The 21,657-nt window shown below is 47.7% G+C and overlaps 7 protein-coding genes across 7 annotated transcripts; 4 read left to right on the top strand and 3 right to left on the bottom strand.

The window, feature by feature from the left end:
• Window positions 1-498: 498 nt before the first annotated feature.
• BKA55DRAFT_714563 (uncharacterized protein) lies at window positions 499-2,613 on the bottom strand (the record flags this gene model as incomplete). The annotated part of the gene is made up of 2 exons (XM_046200867.1): window positions 499-706; window positions 860-2,613. The coding sequence occupies 2 exons, from the start codon at window positions 2,611-2,613 to the stop codon at window positions 499-501; spliced, it is 1,962 nt and encodes a 653-aa protein (XP_046043432.1).
• A 1,326-nt stretch (window positions 2,614-3,939) lies between these two features.
• Window positions 3,940-4,543, bottom strand: BKA55DRAFT_743051 (uncharacterized protein). Its single transcript, XM_046201534.1, has 2 exons — window positions 4,146-4,543; window positions 3,940-4,075 (listed from the first exon to the last, which is right to left on the bottom strand). The coding sequence occupies exons 1-2, from the start codon at window positions 4,451-4,453 to the stop codon at window positions 3,949-3,951; spliced, it is 435 nt and encodes a 144-aa protein (XP_046043431.1). The 5' UTR covers window positions 4,454-4,543; the 3' UTR covers window positions 3,940-3,948.
• Window positions 4,544-6,458: 1,915 nt separating this feature from the next.
• Window positions 6,459-10,300, top strand: BKA55DRAFT_197471 (uncharacterized protein). The gene is made up of 5 exons (XM_046185097.1): window positions 6,459-7,251; window positions 7,311-7,776; window positions 7,831-7,972; window positions 8,293-10,217; window positions 10,288-10,300. Exons 1-4 carry the CDS (start codon window positions 6,509-6,511, stop codon window positions 10,068-10,070), a joined length of 3,129 nt encoding a protein of 1,042 aa, XP_046043430.1. The 5' UTR covers window positions 6,459-6,508; the 3' UTR covers window positions 10,071-10,217; window positions 10,288-10,300.
• Window positions 10,301-10,622: 322 nt separating this feature from the next.
• BKA55DRAFT_582232 (uncharacterized protein) lies at window positions 10,623-12,794 on the top strand. The gene has a single exon (XM_046194106.1). It carries the CDS (start codon window positions 10,772-10,774, stop codon window positions 12,398-12,400), a length of 1,629 nt encoding a protein of 542 aa, XP_046043429.1. The 5' UTR covers window positions 10,623-10,771; the 3' UTR covers window positions 12,401-12,794.
• On the bottom strand, window positions 12,783-13,636 carry BKA55DRAFT_680264 (uncharacterized protein). The gene is made up of 2 exons (XM_046198211.1): window positions 13,006-13,636; window positions 12,783-12,960 (listed from the first exon to the last, which is right to left on the bottom strand). The coding sequence occupies exon 1, from the start codon at window positions 13,577-13,579 to the stop codon at window positions 13,226-13,228; it is 354 nt and encodes a 117-aa protein (XP_046043428.1). The 5' UTR covers window positions 13,580-13,636; the 3' UTR covers window positions 12,783-12,960; window positions 13,006-13,225.
• Window positions 13,637-15,686: 2,050 nt separating this feature from the next.
• Window positions 15,687-16,212, top strand: BKA55DRAFT_525312 (uncharacterized protein; the record flags this gene model as incomplete). The annotated part of the gene is made up of 2 exons (XM_046188754.1): window positions 15,687-15,902; window positions 15,955-16,212. 2 exons carry the CDS (start codon window positions 15,687-15,689, stop codon window positions 16,210-16,212), a joined length of 474 nt encoding a protein of 157 aa, XP_046043427.1.
• A 2,679-nt stretch (window positions 16,213-18,891) lies between these two features.
• Window positions 18,892-21,552, top strand: BKA55DRAFT_743047 (nucleoside phosphorylase domain-containing protein; the record flags this gene model as incomplete). Its single annotated transcript, XM_046201533.1, has 4 exons — window positions 18,892-20,013; window positions 20,138-20,963; window positions 21,014-21,344; window positions 21,502-21,552. Exons 1-4 carry the CDS (start codon window positions 19,029-19,031, stop codon window positions 21,550-21,552), a joined length of 2,193 nt encoding a protein of 730 aa, XP_046043426.1. The 5' UTR covers window positions 18,892-19,028.
• Window positions 21,553-21,657: the final 105 nt, after the last annotated feature.

Below are 21,657 nucleotides of genomic sequence, written 5' to 3'. Positions count from 1 at the left end.
GACTGCTTGCTGACTGCAACGCATTACCAGTTGGCAAGCGCTGGGCTATCAATTTTATTAAGCGGCAACAAGAGCTCAAGACGCGTTTTTAGAGGAGATATGACTATTAGAGGGCCAAATGCGAAGATCTAATTGCTATTTGCAATTGGTTCAGGCTCGTATAGAACACAATCGCAAAGTACGGCATCCGATTAGATGATATCTGGAACTTTGATGAGACCGGCTTTATGATGGGCGTCATATCAAGCGGTATAGTGGTTACCAGCTAGGAGAGGCGTGGAAACCCAAAATCAGTCCAGCCTGGAAACCGAGAATGGGTTACAGCGATTCAAGTGATTAATGCAGAAGGTCAGGCAATCGATCCATTCATCGTGGTTGCAGGCCAATATCACCTTGCCAATTGGTACCGAGAAAGCAACCTCCCGGCCACTTAGGCTATTGCCACAACCCAAAATGGCTGGACGGGTAACGAGACGGGTCTTGAGTGGCTAAAGCACTTCAATCGATGTACAACCAACCGATCAACTGGTCCCTATCGTCTAATCCTTGATGGTCACGAAAGCCACCATTTGGCCGACTTCCAGAAGGATAAGTGACCATGATCATGTTTCGCTGATGATCTTCCCAATTAGCATCTCGACGACTTGCTCGAGATTTAACAAATTCGATTGCAGAAAGCCAACGGTTGAACTCCCAACGCATAAACCTGTTGACATGAGCAGTTGGCAATACCCAGAACGAACGATGTTGGCCGTGTAAGCTCGAAGCGACAGGGTTCAGGACTGTAAACAATTCCCAAGAAATTCGATACTCTTCTCGAACACCGAAGCTCGTGTTCGCAGAACTGTCTAGTGCGAACCCTATTCGAGCTTTCATAGCTTGAAAGACTTTGCGAAGCCGCTTGAGTTTGGGTGCAGATTTATCGGATGTTGCTAACCCGGCATTACGATATTGTCGAGCAGCTACGATCCAAGCATCGAGTAACGAAGGTGGGCATGTCAGTCCCTCCAGATTGGGCTCACTGAATAGTGCGCTGTCCTGTTTCGCCGCTGTCCAGAAAAGATCCTTGTTCACATTATACCGTTGAGCGTAAGCGATGCTCCCGTTGCGCAGTGGATGTGAGCGACGGGTCTCGACCCTAGCGCTTCCAGCTTGGCTAGTCAGACACGAGTTGAAATGTTCTGATGATGCCAACGGTTTATTGTCGCTATACTTCATTGAACGAATCCATGATTCCAAACACTTACTTTTATGCAAAAATGTACACTTTTCCGAGGTTGCCGTATCTTCGATGCCAACATCTATCCAGGTATTCGATAAATCGACTTTAGACCAGTCCAAAACGTGATGAAGGTGTTCAACGATCTTGGCACGACATTGCTGTAACGTTGTCGATTTTGCCTCCAGTTTGATGATTTTCGCACTCAAGACGATGAACATTCCGCGAAACATGGCAAGGTCAGACCGCTCAGCGCGTTGTTCCATGTAATGCCATATCTGCTGTAAGTACTCTTGCGGGAGATAATGGTGCATGTCCATCTTACTGCGGACCATTCCGCTACAAGCTTCCCTCTGACGGCTATATGCCTTGCTCTCCATATCGTCAAAAGAACGAGGATGGTGTTGAATCACGTCAGGTGGGCAGTAGTGGCGGATGGCGGGTAGAAGGAGTTCGTCGATCCACATCCGTCTTTCCTTTTTGGTCAGATATGTGGTCGTTTGACAGACGTGAGAGATCCCGGGAAAGAAGACATAAACTCCGAACTGAGGCGACTGCCGTCCGCTGCCCAGACGTAGGTGAGAGATAATATGCAAGGGCGTTCCCTGATGGTAAACATGCAAGTTGCTTGCCAAGTTCCTGGTAGGTGGTGAATGGTAGGATATGTATAGCCCACGATTGACGGACAAGCAGGTAGCCCAGGAAATGATACTATCCACGTCCCAAGTGCGCTGGACCTCGGAGAAGCTTCTCTCTGACATCTGAATGTCGAGTTTTGGACGGTTGTTCCCACCGCTCAAGATCGAGTACCAGTCCAGCTGACCATCGTCGCTTTCACCTGTTTCAGCATGAGGCGAGGCGCGACCGATTGAGTCTGGTACTGCAAGGCCCCGCCAGTAGTCGGCCATATCCAGTAGGCCATGTACTGGCGGCTCGTTGTTTTCAGTGTGTTCTACTTCGTTTTCTTCTGCCTCTTCTTCGCAGTCACAAGTATATCCCCAGTTTCTTTCCAAGAAACACTTGGCCGAGTGGACATCTGATTCCAGCGAGACGCTGATGCGTTCGTCTTCATCGCCGATCTCCACCTCGCTTCGCATATCTGAGACGTCCGATTCAGAACTTGAATCAGGTTCCCAGGCATTTTCAGGCTGAGATTCGAGATCAGACGTTGCTCCTTCTGCAGCTTCTTCTTCGTGTTGTCTCGTGTTTCTATCATTTCGTAGCCTACCCAAGTCATCTTCAAATGCTATATATGAACTTGTCGTAACGTCTCCTTTCTCGTATAATAAATCTACTATGCATCCAGCCTCATGAGGACTTGATATATTGCTGGTATGGCATAGCTCACAGTCTGAATCTACGCATATGTCATCGTCTCCGGCAGCGTGACTCATACGATTACACGGGATCCCGTTAGGGCTTGAGGGCAATACAATCTCTGCTGCGCCTTCCTGCGAAGTCGAGAATGATACCGTTACCGTATGCGATCCTGACGTGTTACTAAGATGCTGTAGGCACGGTGACGCTAGGTCGTTCCCCGCTATCGATTGCGGGGACTGTTCACCTCCGGCTACGACCGCGTCAATTGACGAGACGGGTGACTCGGCGCGATTTAACGAGCTATCTGACTCTGAAGCATCACCCAAAAGGTTTGCTTTATATGACTCGATGCCTTGTGAGGGTGTAGGCGGCAAAGCTTCTGTCTGTGGAGAAATATAGATTTGAAATCTGATGTCGCCGTGCGTTGGTTGCTTTTGAAGCCGTCTTTTAGCGCGCTTGGCGACGATATCTTGCTTAGCCTTGTCCTCTGGCGTGTCGTATTTTCGAGGTCGCCCGCGTTTCTTAGGTGTTCTCAACATTGTGGATATGATAGCCTATGATGGGCAGGATATGCTTTTGTATGGATGGGTATTAGGAAATGAGTTTCCCCTGCTCATGCTCACCTCGCTTAGCCACTGAGCTCCTGGGGGCATTCTCGCTTTTACTTTGGTAGAATGTATCAGTTACATGTTGATAGGGGATCGGCCGACGCAGCCCGCTACAACGTGGCCTAGTATAGGTTCAAGGGATCCTATTGTCTAGGACTATCAAACGAGCCTTGGGAGTCAAGATTGGATGGGTTCGAATAAGTTTCATTGAGGGCCCCCGATCCTTCGCCGAATGAGTGACTATGCGAACTGCATTTTCTCTCCTTCAAGTGTAACTTTTTCCACAATGATGCCGAATGAGTGACAAAGGCTCAGTTCCGTGTTCGTGATTACTGTTTCCATCTATCACATCTCACTGACCAGCTTCCCAAGTGATTAAGGGTTCAGCCCTATAATCGTCGTGCTAGAAACACGACTCTGGCAGTGACGACATTGGGGTATGCCCATGTCAATCTCCGGAGGTAAGACGCCAAGTCACCCCCAACGCCTACGCTTGCTGGAACTCGACGTAGGGTTTAGCTTCAACTACTCCAAACATTGTCTGTCAGGCACAATTATATCTTAATAGCTCTTATTAGCTCTTGCAATAATAAATAACTGGCTAAGTCATTCGACTCAGCAGGGATCAGAAATCGGAAACATGACGGGTTTCTGGTGTGCATTCTTGAGTATGTTTCAAATAAGAAATAGAAAAGGTTAGCAGCTCAAGAAGGCGCTTAACCGACTTGTTTTTATTGTAAAGCTTCGGCACTAGCATCAATCATTACATTACATCTCAAAGCGTGCTATACCCTGCATTTCTCAAAGATCAATAGAATCTGCTGGACGGGCAATGTTGACCCGCCAGTGGTGCTTGTTAATCGGATCCTTCTGGTAGATGTTGACCTCGAAGAACTTGTTATGGTCTTGGCACTTGTAGTTCTTGTACCTTGCTCAGATTTTAGCAACGCAACGTAGAATCTTCTATGAAGCTAGACAAGTAGGAAGGGTGGACTTACGTGTTTACCTTTTGGAAGTTGGCTTGGATCAGGTCATTCTCAATGACCTCGACGAAGTCACTCTCCGTACCATCGGTTGGGATAAAGTATCTCTTGGATTCAAGAGGACCGTAGTTAACCTGTTGAACAAGCTGGACTGCATACGACGGGCTGAGTTGAATAAGATCATGACTAGCTCCGTCGCCATTCTCCGGGGTGGATAATCTAGGAAACGAGGCCCATGACATGAATTTGTTGAACTTGGCTTGGTGTGAGAGATATTGAGGGCGATAAGGCTCAACGGCATCACAACAGAAGACCAAAGACATTTTGGCTGGGGATGGTGTTGTAAAAGTATGGAAACTTTTGTGAGAATTTTTAAGTACTGTCGATCTTGTGAACTGTAGAAGGAAATCCTCTCTCATTTATGTTTTTCTATGGCTAATGCCGTTCTTCGAAATTCAACCATGAGTCGCCTCCGGGGGCCCAACATGATTGGCCCGATCCGCCTGACGCAACAATCATCATCCTGCAGATTTTGAGGCCTAGCCAGGCACTTTGGCCAATCGGGAACTATTAAGTTAATCCGAGGTTTCTGATTCGCGGTAATCCAGCTCCCCATGATTGACGTATATAAGCTTCGTAGGTGAGCTAAAAATGTCTCTTTCTCTTTTTCCTCCTTCACGGTTGACCCTGGCGGTGCTTCCGCAGTCATTCATTGCATCCACTTCCTTGGCCAACTCCTTACGCTCCTTAATAACTTGTAGGGCCGTTGCATTCTCTCTTCAATCTGTTAGCCCTGTTTCAGTAGGTTCGGATATCACCAGTTTCAAGCCCAGGTAGGGGTTTCTATTTCTAGTCAGGACCAAACAGGGCTACCTGAACTAGAGAGGTCATCATTTCTAAATCACTATCACTATCACGATCGCGAAAGCCGACCTCCCCAGTTCATTGACCCCCGCTGGACCCAGTCCGGAAACGAGGGCCCTTTACCTCCATTTGATTGGGGATGTTCAAGTACTACACAGCCTGCTGGACAGAGCGCGCAAGGCGGAGAAGATTCACGGCCAGAATATGCTCCTGAAGACCAGGACCCCCTGATAAATGACGATAATCAAGATGGCTCAGCTGCTTCCAACGTTCTTCCGTGCCCAGAGTGTTTGACCCTCCTTGCGACCAGAAAGAAGTACACGTGAGTTCCTAATCTTGCAATTTCCTGACAACATCAAAGCTGACATATTTTAAAAGGGCTCATCTCAAGACACATACAAGACCATTCAAATGCAATGTGGCAGGTTGCAACGCAAGCTTTGCCCTAAGGAAAGATCGCGATCGTCATACAAAGGAACAGCATGGCTCAACTCGATGGTATTGTAACTTCCCAGGATGTACGTATAAACTGGCTAGAGATGGCGCACCGCGAAAAGCAAATGTAGAAAGGCACGTGAGAAGCTGGCATAAAGTACGAGATCCTGCGCCTTACTGCCAGCGTAGATAGCCGCTACGCCATTTACAATGAGACCACTGTCGTCTAATCGATATAATCCTGCAACGAGCCCGTGGAGTATACTTGAGCCCAAGTGGGAGTGGGATTTAGAACTGATTTCTCTTGAGGAAATGTGCATTAGATGCACCAAGACGTGCAGGCAAGTTTGCTCTTAACGATCCTTGCTGTAACGGTCCTCGCAGCGATGAGGAAATTGGCATCTCTTGAAGTTTGCGTTTCTGAAAATTGAAATGCTTAGTTAGCTGCTCCCTCGAAAACCCCTACTCTTCTATTCCTAATTGTCGTGTACCCTTAATTGTCACGTACCCCTGCTCACTTCGTAGGTGCCTGTCTATCTCCGGTTTATTCCCTTTCAATCCATACCATAGCGACTAATCTATTTCCATTTCGATTGATGATCTGCACCCGCGTCACATGCGTGTGAACGACGCGTCCTTACCTCTGTACCAACCAGAATTGCCATACTCTTGCCACCAAAATCCCACCCAGAAATGCATTTCCATTTTGCCTCAAAGTTAAGAACACGAAACGCGCCGTGCTTCTTCAAAGAAAGCCCGTGCCAACCATGTAGCTGACCGCGAGACGGAAAGACAGAAAAAGAAATAACTGGAGAAAGACACAAGCAAAGGACGTATCTATGATAAAAAGAGAGATAATAAAATTCATCAGTTGTAGGGGAGAACTTTATTTCTTGCAGGCAGCTTCAGGGCGCATCCATGGGCTTGCTGTGATTGGTGATGTGATCGAATAAGAATATTATGTCAGCTATTTTTGGTTGCTGGAGTAATTTAGAGTCACATCATGGCGGGGCCAACTTTTTCAATCCACTTCACAACATCAACAGCACAATCCACTACGAGATGCGACAAACTTCGCCATGAGAGACCCTACATTTATTCAAAACTGGATTAATGCAGTCGACCTGAATAAGGACATCCAAAATACCACAGACCCCAAAACTACGGGCAAGCGGGCATATCCAAGTCCTGAGCCTGATGAAATGAGTGACTTGACTCCAGAGAGGACCAAGAAGAGAAAAACAGCCAGCACCGATGACGACGATGGGATCGAGGACGTAGATGCTGAAACAACACCGAGAGCACTATTGATGCCTTCAAGACCAGCACCATCTCCGTCACCCTCGCCGACCAAGTCATCTGCCAGCATCAGATCAGCAAGTCTGAGATCCAGCTCTCAAGCTTCATCCCGCGCATCATCCTCGCGCCGCAAACTCTCGAACCTAAGCTTAGTAGAGCACGGTGTCCAGCGACAACAACTAAACGGTCCCAATACTCCTAACCTTCCGCAACCAATTGTCGATGCGCTCAAGACGATTCAGCGCCTGGAACGGGGCAAACACGTCTTTGCATCAACCTTAGACAGGAGCAGATTTACATCCCTACTGGACGTGAATGATCTAGATGATAGGGCTTTCGCCACGGATAGGGATGTTGGAAGCCATTTATCACCGGAAGATGTTGATGAAATCTTGGCTGATGCTGAGAGATGCTTCAAGATGGACCATGACGAGGGTGTTTGGAATGTAGAGGTACACCAATATTTACTAAAAAAGGTTTTGCGGAGATCTGGCTCCAGCCGCCTTGTCGATTTCACACTCTGGTAAGTTTAGTCCGACATTCCAAGCAATCTTCATTCACGTTGCTGACAGTGGTTTCTAGTACCACTGCCCCCATCATTCGCGACTATCTACCTCCCCGTACAGCGGAGAAAAGAGTAGACTTTTGCTTCTTTATTGACCCGAGTTGCGATCCCTCCTATAAACCAAGGATCGAAACCCTTGTAAAGTCGCTTCCCGAAATGAGTATCAGCCATACCTCCTACGGACCTTTGCGCGTACGCCCAACGACAGTAAGTCTGGAGACTAAGAGACCCGGGAATGATTTCGATGGTGCAATCCTACAAATCAGCGTTTGGCAATCAGCTCACTGGGTCATGCTGCGTTCACTACTGAGCCGAACATGGCCAGGGAAACAAGCCTGCGGACTGTCGAGGAAGGATTACGCCAACAAAGGCCTTAGGGAACTGGGCGCTTTGCACGGCATAGTGATTCAAGGTCATGACTGGATATACGTCGCGACATCTCCAGAGTTTGTCAATGAGGAGGGAAGGGAATCTACACGAACGGTAAGTTTTGGCGCCTTCGCAGGGGAGTTTGAGTTGTCAGGCTAATCGAATCAGCAACTTTGGCTTTATGAACCAATTGGGCGCACAAATACTGCGTTCGGCGTGCATAAAGTCTCTGCATTCCTTGAATTTTTAAAGACGTGGAGCCTACAGACCTATTGGCCATGGTATAAACGATATTTCCTTGATGATATTGGTACGGTTCCATCATCAGATCCGATTGCTACAAGTGCATACGAATAAATGTTATTGTTGATGGACGAACATGCGCTCATGGCTAAAGAGATCACCGATTTTCGTGCTCAGATCAACGACAGGGCTGTTTGTGAACTTGCCTTGGATGTATGGTACGGTACTACCTTGATCGAAGAGCATGAGAGCGTGCAACAGCAGCGACCTGTTTCCGACCCCTTCCTCCCCTCCCCTTCCTGTTCTTCGCATAGGGCTTGAGCGAAGAGGCCCTGCTGGGTTCTCAACTTTCCTTCCCTGCTTTGCCTAACTGACACATCGTGTTAGCCGATGAGTTCATCGCCGAGACGAACGACGAAGCTTTCGACGGGACACGTGCTCTTGACCTCCTACAACGCCGAGTTGTCCTTGACTATGGCAGCAAGAAGACAGGGTCGAGGCCTGCGAGCGAGGAGGACGATTATTATCCCGTCTTTCGACTCGATTTCGTCAGCGTCGTCGGTCTGCCTCGTCGGCCGATCTGTCGGTCTAGCCACTTCTTCGATAACATCACCATATCATTTCGACAGTGGAACGCCACGTACAGCGCCAAGCATGTGCAGGGCATCGATTTCGACCTGACTGGCCGCACCTTTCGCATAGCTACCGGCGCCACCAGGGAAGCCTGGTTTATCGTCATGCATCCAAGTCAGAGAGCTGCTGGTGCCAACAACCCCCGCCGGCGACACGATACAACACATACAAGGACTGCTATTGTGCAGGGTCGTGCTCTGATGCTTGCGTCGTACATCAAGGACATCTTCCTCCGAGGCGAGCTCCTTGGCGAAGGAGTTGAGCCGAGATGGACTCTCTGGGGCAAGGAGACGCAGATGATAGCCTTTGACAAGTGGGTCATATTCCAGACACTATTCATGGATGGCTGGACGGGGTTCCTCGAGAGGTTTTCTGCTCAAGGCGATGCTTTCTGGGCCTATCATCAACCTGCTTTCCATGCGTACGACTATGGTGCCAACATCAACATAGAGGTCAACGAAGGCATAGCCAACCTCGAAGAAGAATCCGTCATCAGATCAGCCTACTCTGACGAGCCGAGTGATGAGAGCGATGAGGGTGACGATGAACAGAGTAGCTTGCAGACAATGCAGCAAGTATGGGACCACGATGGAGAGATGCATCGCCGATATGACGTCGAAATAGAGGATGACGACGGCCTATTTGCGACAAACGGGCCAGATAACATCGCCCCCCGATCACCTTCCAACTTCAGCCCCGGGGGTACCGACGTGGATCATCGAGGCCGTGAGGATGAAGTCGACGCGAACGGGTACAACGGCGACGACGACAATGGTGACAATGAGCGGGAGTGGAGGTTTCTCGAGTGGATGGACGAGTCTGAAAACAGTTCTATGAGCCAGCCCACCGGGACACGGCTACAAGATGAGGGGAATGAAGACAATGGGCAGACCGATCCTCATCAGCAGTCAGTAGGCACAGGTGCTGAGGACAACGACGACATCCGTCAAAGGCAAACACCGGACGTCTCACCATCCAGTCTGCCTCCGTCGTCAGCATCAGAGGATCAGAGGGAATATGATGCGTTGTACAGTCCTGGTCTGATGCGATTGCGTGAAGCCCTTGAAGCGAAGTACAACCTCGACAACATCAGCCACGTCTCCTACGCCCTGGCTGTTGACGTCAATTGTACCGCAGCAAATAAGGATCCCGATGCAGAAGGAAGACCAGGTCCTCCTGTGTGTCTACTTGCCGACCGTAACCGGGTGGCTGGGGAGTTTTACGGGAGCAACTATACCTTCTACCCACTAGGATTTCACCCTGACAATTATTGTTTGCGTCGACAGCCTAATCAAGCATGTAGACCAGAAATGCGCCGCATTTCCACTTTTGCACCAATCAGAGTCTCCATTTTCCTACCTCGAATTTCCCCTCTGGAAATGCGCCGCATTTCCATTTGGGCCTGTAAACCGAGAACGCGAAATGCGCCGCGTTTCCGTCGGCTGACCCTTGTCAAGTACAACAGCTTGACTACAGACCTAAACAACAACATACATGAACGTTGTCTATTGAAATTCACATGCTCAAAATGACTGCCATTTACAACTGGCAGCTCACTATCACCATCAACTCGTTAGCAAAAAAATATTGGCCAAGACCTTGGCAGTTACCGCTGGCGTCGGCAAGCGCGGTGACATCTTACAACCAGCGTAACTTCTCACCCAATGGCTGACAAGCAAGTCTCACATTCACCAATCAAGCCCAGAAAACCCGGTGCGGGGTAAATAAAGCTGATCTCGAATTAGGCAGCAATGACGACGCCTACGTCGCTGGTGCCTCAGCTCAAATACTTCAGATGACAGACAACAGAACGTATCTTCAGCATTTGTTATTGACGTTGCTCATAGGTTCCTCCGAACTTTAATTTCCCAATACAATGAACGACGACTCTAACCTCCCTCTAAGCAACATTGTCAAATATCATGGAAAGTCAATTGCCTCACTTCTCGTCGAGATTGGGGGAAGCACATTGCTCCAGGAGAAATGTTTGAAGTTTATCAGAGAATTAGAGTGTCTCTCAATTGATGAGAACTCCAGTGAGGGAACTAGACTGATACGCCACAAGATTAATGCCTTCAAGAATCAAGACTATGTCGCTCTGTCTTACACTTGGGACAACTCTGACCACGAAAACCCAGAGAAGGGCAAATACAAGGTTCAAACTAGAGATCAACACCCCCGATTCTTGCCATCGCCGGTTCGAGACTGCGTTTTTGACCGTGTGTTTTTGTTCATGCGAGCAAAGGGTCTTCACAGACTTTGGATCGACAGACATTGTGTCAAGCAAAGGACCTGCAAGACAAAGGGTATATGTACCCATAACAGATGCAAGGAGAAACAGCGCGCAATTGAGACTATGGATCTGGTCTACAGTCTGAGCAAGCACCCTGTGGCCTTGCTCGGAAGGCCAATCGAGTGGGAGTATGAACTTGATTTATTGTATAAAATACTTACCGGAAAGCTTGTCAAGGAACTGAAGCAAACAAACCATTACGAGGTTCTGCAAGCATTGAGTTTACTGAGTAGGATAACGGAAGATCGTTGGTGGACCAGGGCCTGGACATTCCAAGAAGACTATCGGGGACGGCCAGATATGACGCTTCTCATCCGACACCCTCAATTCTTAGAAGCAAAGAAACGGGACTATAAGATTTTCTCAAATGTTCCTAATGAACTCTGTATCAAAGCCGTCTGCTTCAGCAAAGCCAGCACCAAATTTTGCCGTGCGGTCCAGGACGAATCAACACAACGGGACGACGTATCACATCATACGAAACATATCCTGGGAGTGGCAGGGAAATATACACTGTTATTAGACAGAACAATGCCTATGACTCCAAAAGTCATTGCTGACATCCAAAGACGAAGACTACGCGACGCTTGGGATAAGTTGGCAATCATCGCTAATTGTTGCCAATACGACATCCGAATGGATCATAAGCACATGAAAGAACCAAAGAGCCTCAGTATATCGATACTAGCGATGTGTATCCTTAATGGAGAGATTCTTTTGAATGAGTCCCGAGAGGATCGTTCCTCCATGCTTGAAAAGACCCTGTCCCAGTTCTTGGAAGAGCAAGCATTCAAAGGGTTTTGTGCTCCCGAGAGCCAGCGCGATCTCACTTTCAATAAAGGATGTCGGTTTGTTGGCGTTGAATTCACGCCAATTGGCATCAAGACAAAAGGTCATCTTTGGAAACTGGGTAGAATCATTGATACCTCAAGATTTCGTCTTCCATTGCCCGAGGCGAAGAAAAAGCCTTACTCTGTTGCCGAGGACGAACAACGACGCCTTACTCACCTTGCTGGTGAACTGAGGCGCTTGCATGAGACAACACTTGCTATGCATATTGAAAGGTTTCTGAACAATGGTCACACCGCGCCGGATGAAAATTTTGAGAATGAGACGTTTTCTAGGTGGTATATGCGTATTATGGCGGAAGAGCTGGTTGCGGCGATCGAGAAAGGCAAGCTACTCCGATTAGGGCGAATTTGGAACCCCCAGACAAACGAAAACCCATGCTCTGCTATATTTATCTGGGACGCCGATGTTACTAAAAATACCGACATCAAAGGCAAACCGTACAGGTGCAACAATTACAGCAAGAGAGACAGAAGACCAGAGTTTGCTTTCACCGCCTCGAGACCTCTGCAACGCGGTTTCCAAAAGCGTGGTACTAATGATCTAGATCACCACGTGTCACTCGAAGTTAAGTGGTTGTCGTTGCGGGATAAGTCTCCCAATGATCAACCTCAACTTTTCATCAAGCGCTGGCTTGTGGGATTATGTTTCTTCTATGATTTCCCAAGGACAGATGTGGTTTTCCCGTGGCCCTCCTCTTTCCATAGAGTCGGTCATTAATTCATTCCCATGTGTATTTAACTTCGTTGCCGGCTGCGGACGTAGCAGAAACAAATCAAACGTTGCGGAGCAACAATATTCTCGCGGAAGGACAAGGAAGAAAAACAATTTATTTGGTGGCATAGCAAGCACCATGGGCTCATCAGACACTTCGCCAAATCCCGACAGTCTGGAACTCTTGCACATCCACTACCAGCATCCAACATCAAGATCCATCCTATTACGGCGGGCAACTAGCAATCACTCTTTTTTCCAAGAGCTACATGCCCTATGTCATACAACCCGAACAGGAGTTAATTCGAACGCCTACTCTTCTATTCTTAATCGTTGTGTCCTCGTAATTGTCGCGTACCCTATCAAGAATTATCATCAGAAACGCATTGCGTTTCCTGTTTTTGACCAATGACCGTCTAGTATTTTCGCCCCATATTTTCCCCAATGGAAGCGCACTGCGTTTCTCGTACCGCACTAATGAAATCAGAAAACCTAAAACACGAAACGCGTCGCGTTTCTGTCGGTTGACCTTATTCCTGTATTCTCTTTGCAGTCTTCAACATGATCTGTCTTCGTAAGCCCAAGTCATGTATTCTCACAGACCAACTTACTAGTAATATCTGCACAGATTGGTAGTTCGAATGTAGGCAAAGTATCGCTACTACATCGAATAGCTATCTGGGTGGAGCTTTGGAGGAGCGCCGCGTCCTCAAAGGCAAACGAGACGAGGGTAAGTTGAGCCAGTGTCTTATTTACGCTTCGTGGGAGAGTGTATGTCCAGCCACACTCCAAAAGCCACTTCTGGCTGAAGAATGAAAGGGCATCGTAACATTACAGATCATCAACAATGGAAGCAATTCCTGCCAGAAGATCTAATTCAACATCCTGGGGGATTCCACGGGTTTTCCCATGGATGATCTTTAAGACCAGCTCAAAAGCTTCAGCGTCAAAGATGCCCCCGAAATTCCAATGATAAAGCCCATCTGCCTCTCTTGAAGCTTCTTTGAAGTTAGTTGAGAATAGCTTCGCAGCACGACGCGATGCAAATGTAAGATGCTTCTTTGAGCATTGAAAAGTGTTTCTCGATGCGTGATTCCGGGGAGTCAGGCAGAGGAGGTCCTGCTTAACTCCAAGGATGACTAGAGTGTCACCGTCGGGGTCAATTTGAATGCGCGTGATTGACATAATTGTTAGGAAGTAGTGGCAGTTAAAGAGTGAAGTTGAGGTGTTTGAGTAGGAAATTGAATGCCCAACCATGGCGGGTGTTACGACCCCCGGCGGTTACGTTACCCGTACTCCACATTTGTTCACCAATCAGGCTATGTCTTAGGGAAGATACGGCGCGTGCCGTAAGCCAATAAGAGTTCAGGCTCAAGTCTTACGATCCGACTCATGGCTCACGGGTAAGCTTGGCTTACTATCGCAAGTCACTCCTAAGTATATAAAACATATTTATTTGCAATTTATAAACTTTACTAACATACACGATAATCGAATGAAACAGACAAACGAGCGAAACAAAAATCTCAGCTGTCATAAGATAGATTATAATAAAAACGCAACAAATTATCTAATCAATTGAAATTAATTACCTTACTCATCTCCAGAGGCCTCAATACCCTCCTGACAGGTTCTCAGCCTTTAATAAGCATATTTCTCTTTACTGCCTTAGTAAGAGACTGAAGAGCTTCAAGAATTGACTCTGGATTTCATTCTAATGCGGCTAAATTTAGACCCTTTTCTGCCCTTCCTTGCTCCCAACTCCAAAGGCAGGTGTCCGTGTACCCTTCCACTCCTCCATTTTCTGTTCCCACATTCATATTCCCTCCTGACCACCGGCAACCAACCAAGTCAGTACAGTACTACTCCGTCCTGTTTTCTTTCTTGACACTCGAGTATTAGAAAATTAACTTACATCACCCTTTTTGCCTAAACCTAACGAACACCCCGTATTAGCCTAGCAGACATACGGAGGTTAATCAAGTAACGACCCACATGTCCTAGCCAAATACAGAAGCACTCTTTGACACCAGACGTCTTACCTTGCGCCTCTCTCATTTTTGTAATATTTTATTTTAACCCTGTGTCTCTCTGTCTTGCCAATGATGGCACTTGATTGAATGAAAGGCGCTTTTACCGAGATCTTTCAAGCCGCACAGTCCAGCTGTAAGGTGTTTCTTTGGTCTGGTCTACACTCTTACAAGACGTAGATATCGCGGCCCTCTCTTTCAAGGAGCAGCGCCACTGACTGGATGCTTTACGAGGTGGCTGACACTGTGACGTGGAACGTGCAAAGAGGCTTGAAAGGGGAAACCATATTTGAAATGGACCTGCTATATTCAAGGCGCCCACATCGTCGCCAGCCCATGTAACATCTCCTAACCTACAACCAGACCTAATGACGCAATGTCACATAAGCAACCAGCATTGGTTTGGGAGGTCCCATCCATTGCAAGGGGCGTTTTACGCCTTCCGGCACCACTATGTGTTACATCAGTGACCAAGCACTTCATTCTATAATTTCTGGCTACCACCACTGTTTTGAACCGTATCGAACGAACACAACGAAGTTGTGAGCAATAGCTCTGACTGAAATGAATTCATTGCTACAACGGATCTTGCCATCGTCACTTAGGCTTAGGAGTTAATCGAAGAATTTATGTCAAATCTACATGAAAATGCAGCTTGAGGTAGCAATTCGTCATTGGTATTTTCTCTCTCTCTCTCTCTTTTTTCTTTTTTTGGGGTCGGGGGTAGGACCTTTTCATACAGCATGCCATTCATCTAACAAACCCCCATTCCTTGTCTATCTGCTTACGCTACATCCTACTTTGTGCAATCATCTCGAGCAAGCAGGTACTACTAGGCTTCATTATGAAAATGATTCTAGTGTAGGGCATCCTGGATTAAATGATCCAAGTAGTCTTATCGATTCATGGTAATATTTCTGCGCGCTAAGTCTAGGGTTATTACATAAAATTGACGATATGCTGCATGTATAAGAAGCTTTTGGCTTTAAGTCTCCTTCTGAAAGGGAGTTAAATTTTCGAATATCCAATAGGTAATCGTTTGCCGATCGCAAACTTCCAAGCCTCACAAATCATCTCATCTCGCTTCTCTCGGTAGTTTCGGAAACTGCAGGGCTAAGCCAAGCATGAAAGGATGACCATAAATAGTAGTAGATCGCCAATGTAAGCAAGAGCTGGTGCAGGTCACCCATCGGCGGTGTGACCTTTGCCACGGATCGGAATTCGTTCTGTTTGATTAGACTGTAACTTCAAGCCATACTGCAATGATTTCTACGAGGGCTGCGAAGCACATTGTGAGGTACAACCATACTTCTGGTCTCCTGAACACGAGAAATCCTAACTCGCTCGACAGGGCGTGGGAGAATGGCGAATTTACCGGCTTTGAATTCACTTGCGAAGGGCATATCATACCTGTTCACAGGGTGATCATTTGCAGCCATTCCCCAGTATTTCACGCGGCATGCACTGGAAAATTGAAGGTATCATGCGCTTCTCCGTGGCATTATCGTAATAACTGAAACATTGTTCTAGGAGGCATCTACCCGATCATATAGCCTAGACTCTCATTCCCTGTCTATGGTACGACGGATGGTGGAGTTCTTCTATACTAGTGACTACACTGAAGAATCCGAGGAAGAAGATACAGGCACAGACACGATTCCCGTTCTATTGATTCATGCGGCAATGTTTACCTTGGCAGACAAGTACGACATTGAAGAGTTAAAAGTCCTCCTAGTACTACAGTCCAAAATCAACTCTACTAGAGTTGATTTTATTGACCCACTTTAAACCTAGTAGGGTTGATTATTGCCAGGATGTAGAGTTGATTTAACATTGTTCTATATACGGGAATAGTAGTGCTGATCAGAACAGGGGTTTATCCCAGAACACGAAGCGTCCTTTCGCGTAAAGTGCTATAGGGGGTATTGTTAGACATTACGCGTATTCGGTTCATTGATGTGAATTGGTGTATTCATGTTGTGTTCTGTTGAAATCTACCCCTTAGAGGTTTTACCATTTCGGCTGTAATCTTAAAGTATCCCTGCTTGCACGTGAGGCCCCAGCACCTGTTCAACAGGTATATCATACTACTAAATGGTCTCATTATTGATCGAAACATAATCATCATTTAGATCTTACTATTAAGGACCCAGTCACTATAACAATTACTATGACGGCTTCAAACTTGCAATCTGAACCATACAGTGCAATTTATCCCTACGTTCTTCTCTCTACATACCGCCTTCTCGTGTGCCAGGTTTGTAGGTTCGCCTCTGTAGTCGATGAGGTTGCTACGCATTTGAGAACACGACATCGCGATATACAGCCAGAGCATCGACAGGATCTGGTAGAGAAGATAAAACAGATGCCGAATATTCTCCACAGTCATACCCATCATAAAGCCAGTCTCATCAAAGTTATAGATATCATCTGATCGGATACCATACTTTGCGATTGTATTCTGTACGAGCCTGAACCAATCACGGATAACAGTCGGATCTTCACAACTGGCTCTCTGATTGTCATATCTCCGCTGAAAACGCGTCTTGAGGTCTGGTTGTCGCTTGACGAAATTGATAGCCCACCGCTTGCCGACTGGTGATGCATTGCGGTCAGCAAGCAGCCGATTTGCCATTTCTTCAGCACCAAGCATCCGGGGGGGAAACCCTCGCGCATCTAGGTCAAGGATAAACTGAACTATAGTTTGTTCCTCCAGATCAGATAGTTTCCGTTGCTTTGGAGTCCAATCGCTGCGAGCTCGGATGCCATTGCGGCGGCGACGTAGCCGCCGCTCATCAATCTGATAGGTAGATAGATGCAGCGCGTCGGATGCTTAATTTTGGATTATTTTGAATTGTTTGAAGGGCAAGAAGGGTTCTAGCTTCAGTAACTGGGTTTGACATCTTTGGTTGTTGAGAATTAATTGATCAGATAAAAAGTTAGATGTAAGAGGGAAAAATGCGGCGCATGCTTATCTGCGGCGTATGTATCAAAGCAACAGCCAGGAGAGAGATTGTCAAACACGTCCAGGATATCGCAGGCATGGGTGAGAGCCCAAAAGGGTTATTAATGTGGCTGAAGCCGCCGACAACTGACCCGCTCCTGTTCGTTCAACGACCTAATTATAGCCGACCAGCGGTTGGTTTGAGGTCGGTTTCAGGGCACCAGTTAGCCAGACGACCGACGAGGCAGCCATGATGGAGCGGGCGATGCATGTTATGCAGCAAAAGCAGCAGCAGTTCGAGCGGAAGGATAGAAAGTGCATTAAAGCCGCCGATACAGACAGACGCCAAGACGTGGTTAGAGCGCGTAGGGTGGGCCGATCATTTACAGGGTTTGGATCCAGATGCCATGAGGCAGTTGACGGAACTAGTTGGCGAGCAGGAGCACATTTTACAGCTGATCCACGACAGTGTACCGCGCGTCATACTGCAGGCATGAGCGATAGCCATACCCAGCACTGTTGGCACCCAGTCGTTATTCAAGGTGCAACGGAAGGAAGTAGACAAAAAGCCGCCATGGCCGTTTACTATTAGCTGCATGGTCCTGCCGGCGTAAATGGAAAAGGGAATGGCTACGTATTCTCATTCCTCACAAATAACAAATAAGAGGCCGCGACTACCTGGACCACTGCAGTCATCACTGAATGATGCTGTGTAAGGCTCGGAAGCTATCCATTCCGTCGATGATTAGCCGCCGAGAAGGGTGGGGTAATAGAATATGTAGGACTAAGAGAGGCAACAAGCTCGAATACTAGGCGTCAATGATGACCTGACCGGACACCAAGAGTTAAGTGGGGGGAGCTGAGGAGTCATGATAAGCAGCCCATCCAGCTCCGCCCCTCAATGCTAGATGCTTTTAGTCAGGATCGGCCCGCCCCGTGGTAGATCTTCTTGGACTGCACTCAATGGAAACGCTTCGCTAGCCTGGCCGTTCGTGTCGGCAGATGTGCTTGACTTTCGAGGCACAGGCGGAAGGATAGATGTCTTAAAATAACCTCGGACAAAGGTCAAAGAGCAAAAGCTGCTATTACTTACATCGCATCGATATAGTTTTGCTACAGTTCGGTCGTTGCAGCTAACTGCCACAGTTAGGTATGGTTCGGCTAGCTGGGAGCGGAGGAAACAGGACTACAATCGCTAACTAACGTGTCACCATCACACTGGATCAGGTGCCGCATTAAGCCCTTGCAATGATAAAAACCAACGATCAGGGCATGCTGGTTGGTCAACCTGATTGAAATAGCAATATTGAATGCACCACTTTCGTGTCGGAGCATCTGCAGGTTGGGCTTCAGCCCTCGTATTCGGCCGTTGGTTATGGCGGCTATGGTTGTGACGTGGACGCCTATCACCAATCATGCGTGGAAGATGCTCAGCTTGCGGCAACATCACAAGGGGAGGCGCTTATTTCACGACACCCCTTCAATCATGTAGCCTGGTGGGAACGTGTTTTCTTCTGTATACGAATTTACATTGCTCTGGTTCACTTCTTGACTTTTCTTTGTATTCCAAGTCCCCGGTTCGAGAGCCGTTACTTATTATATAACTGATCAATCCCTCTCAATAAGCACATTATTTTCTAGTGGAGTTCTATTATGAATCATGGCGAACAACCAGGACTACACGGTTGGCTGGATCTGCGCCCTCACCGTCGAGTTCGTTGCTGCTCAGGCTTTCCTCGACGAAAAACACAAAGACCCTCCAGAAGTGGCCCAGAACGATAACAACAATTATGCTTTGGGCAGGATCGGAAACCATAACATTGTGATTGCTGTCTTCCCCGATGGAGAGTACGGTACGACCGTTGCTGCGACCGTCGCAAGAGACATGCTCCATAGCTTCCCGAATATTCGCATCGGACTCTTGGTCGGTATCGGCGGTGGTGCGCCAAGTCCAAATCGTGACATACGTCTCGGCGACATTGTGGTCAGTAGCAGAGGCGAGGGGAAAGGCGGGGTGTTTCAATATGATTTTGGCAAGACAATCCAGAATCAGTCTTTCCAAGAAACAGAGTTCTTAGACCAACCACCGACAGTACTGCGGACAGCAGTTAGTGCCCTCAAGGCCAAGTACGAATTGGAAGGCCACCGGTTCAATGAGGACGTGGACATGGCATTAAAGAAGATCAAAAAGCGAAAGAAGTACTCCTGCCCACCTGCTAGCAGCGACAGACTGTACCGATCTGATATTGCACACCTTTCAAACTCGTCCGAAGGCTGTAGTGTAGTATGCGGCGACGACCCATCACATATACTGCCACGGACCGAACGGAACGAGGAAGACGACAACCCAGCTATCCACTACGGACTGATTGCTAGTGCCAATCAACTGATGAGGGATGCCCTTATACGAAACAAGTTAGCAGCGGAAAAGGGCGTCCTTTGCTTCGAGATGGAGGCGGCAGGCCTGATGAATCACTTCCCTTGCCTAATTATCCGCGGTATATGTGACTACGCGGATTCCCACAAGAATAAGGAATGGCAAGGCTTCGCGGCTATGGTGGCAGCTGCGTATGCGAAAGATCTTTTGCGTCAGATCCCGCAAAACAAGGTCGAGGTGGAGAAGAAGATCAGCGAAGTCATCTCAGGTCAGTTCAGCTAGTTTGCAAGTAATTGCAATGACCAACAAATCAAATGAAGTTCTCGACATATATGACTCCTTTCGTGCTTGATTTTGATACCGCGACCGCTAATATGTTCTCTCCTTAACAGGTTTACAAGATGCAGTCTCAGCTACGTCCCGGAAGGCTGACACAATCATCCGTCATCAACAGACGCAGGAGCACAAGGAGATTCTTAACTGGCTCACTCCAGTCGACTACGGACTTCAGCAAAGTGACTATCTGGGAAGGCAACAGCCGGGAACCGGTCAATGGCTCCTTGCATCGACGGAGTTCCAGGGCTGGCTGGCCACAAGCAAACAGACCTTGTTTTGTCCAGGCATCCCAGGGGCTGGAAAAACAATCCTAACCTCAATCGTGGTTGATTACCTCGACTCAAGATTTCGTCATGACTCGAAGACCGGCATGGCATACATCTACTGCAACTTCCGGCGCCAGAACGAGCAGAGCATTGACCACTTGCTGGCGAGCGTCTTGAAGCAGTTGACTCCATGCCAGCCTTCCATACTAGACAGCGTCAAAAGTCTCTATGATCAGCACAAGGCCAAACGAACGCGGCCATTCCTCGACGAAATCGTAGGATTCCTTCAGTCCGTGGTGGCGATGCATTCGAGAGTATTCATCATTGTTGACGCGCTTGACGAATGCCAAGCATCTAATAGTTGCCGGGCGAGGTTCCTCTCGGAACTTTTCGACCTTCAGAAAAGGCACGGGGCAAACATTCTTGCGACATCGAGGTTCATTCCGGAGATTATTGACCGTTTTGGGGCCAGCGTGTCACTGGAGATTCGTGCAAGCACCGAAGATGTGGCGAGATACCTCGAAAACCATGTACAAGACCTACCATCTATCGTTCAGGAGGACCCGCAGCTACAAGCAGAGATTACGACGGGTATCTCAGAAGCTGTCGATGGAATGTGCGTTCTCATCTGATAGGAAACGTAGCGTAGCCACTAACGATTCGTAGGTTTCTCTTGGCACAGCTTTACCTCGGTTTGCTTGCCGACAAACTGACACCAAACGATATCCGAAGCGCAATGAGAACCTTCCAGGAGCAGGGCCAAGGGTCAAGCCAAGATCAGGATGTTCAAGTCCTAGATCATGCGTACCGACGAGTCATGGAGAGAATCAACGAACAGATGGCAGGAAAGAAGGAACTTGCGTTCAAGGTCCTGTCTTGGATTACGTTTGCGAAGAGACAGCTTACTACGTCAGAACTTCAACATGCCCTCGGAACAAAGGCGGGAAAGTCTGAGTTTGACCATGGAGACCTAACTCCTATCGAAGACATTGTCTCTGTATGTGCTGGACTGGTAACTGTGGACAAAGAAAGTGACATCATTCGGCTTGTCCACTACACGACGCAGCAATATTTTAATGACAAACAGAACGAGTTTTTTCCGAACGCGGAATCTAATATTATCACGACCTGCGTAACCTACTTATCATTTGAAGTTTTTGGGAGCGGATTGTGTGGGACGCATCAAGAAATTGACGAGCGGATGAGATTGTATCCGTTCTATCACTACTCTGCACACCACTGGGGCGATCACGCTCGTCAGGTTCCAAGTCTATGCCAAGAGGTTATTGATTTTCTTGGCTCCGGAACAA

This window comes from Fusarium redolens, assembly GCF_020744475.1.
Source record: "Fusarium redolens strain MPI-CAGE-AT-0023 chromosome Unknown BKA55scaffold_21, whole genome shotgun sequence".
Taxonomy (NCBI): Eukaryota; Fungi; Ascomycota; class Sordariomycetes; order Hypocreales; family Nectriaceae; genus Fusarium; species Fusarium redolens.
The sequence above is the reverse complement of the archived record's forward strand: the minus strand, read 5'-3'. Positions and strand labels throughout refer to the sequence as shown.

Coding starts and splice junctions, on each gene's coding strand:
- BKA55DRAFT_743051 (XM_046201534.1), bottom strand. CDS start 4,453: ATGTCTTTGGTCTTCTGTTGTGATGCCGTTGAGCCTTATCGCCCTCAA. Junction 4,076..4,145: donor AACTTCCAAAAGGTAAACAC/GTAAGTCCACCC, acceptor AATCTGAGCAAG/GTACAAGAACTACAAGTGCC.
- BKA55DRAFT_680264 (XM_046198211.1), bottom strand. CDS start 13,579: ATGTCAATCACGCGCATTCAAATTGACCCCGACGGTGACACTCTAGTC.
- BKA55DRAFT_582232 (XM_046194106.1), top strand. CDS start 10,772: ATGCGAGCAAAGGGTCTTCACAGACTTTGGATCGACAGACATTGTGTC.
- BKA55DRAFT_197471 (XM_046185097.1), top strand. CDS start 6,509: ATGAGAGACCCTACATTTATTCAAAACTGGATTAATGCAGTCGACCTG. Junction 7,252..7,310: donor CTTGTCGATTTCACACTCTG/GTAAGTTTAGTC, acceptor AGTGGTTTCTAG/TACCACTGCCCCCATCATTC. Junction 7,973..8,292: donor ATATTTCCTTGATGATATTG/GTACGGTTCCAT, acceptor ACATCGTGTTAG/CCGATGAGTTCATCGCCGAG.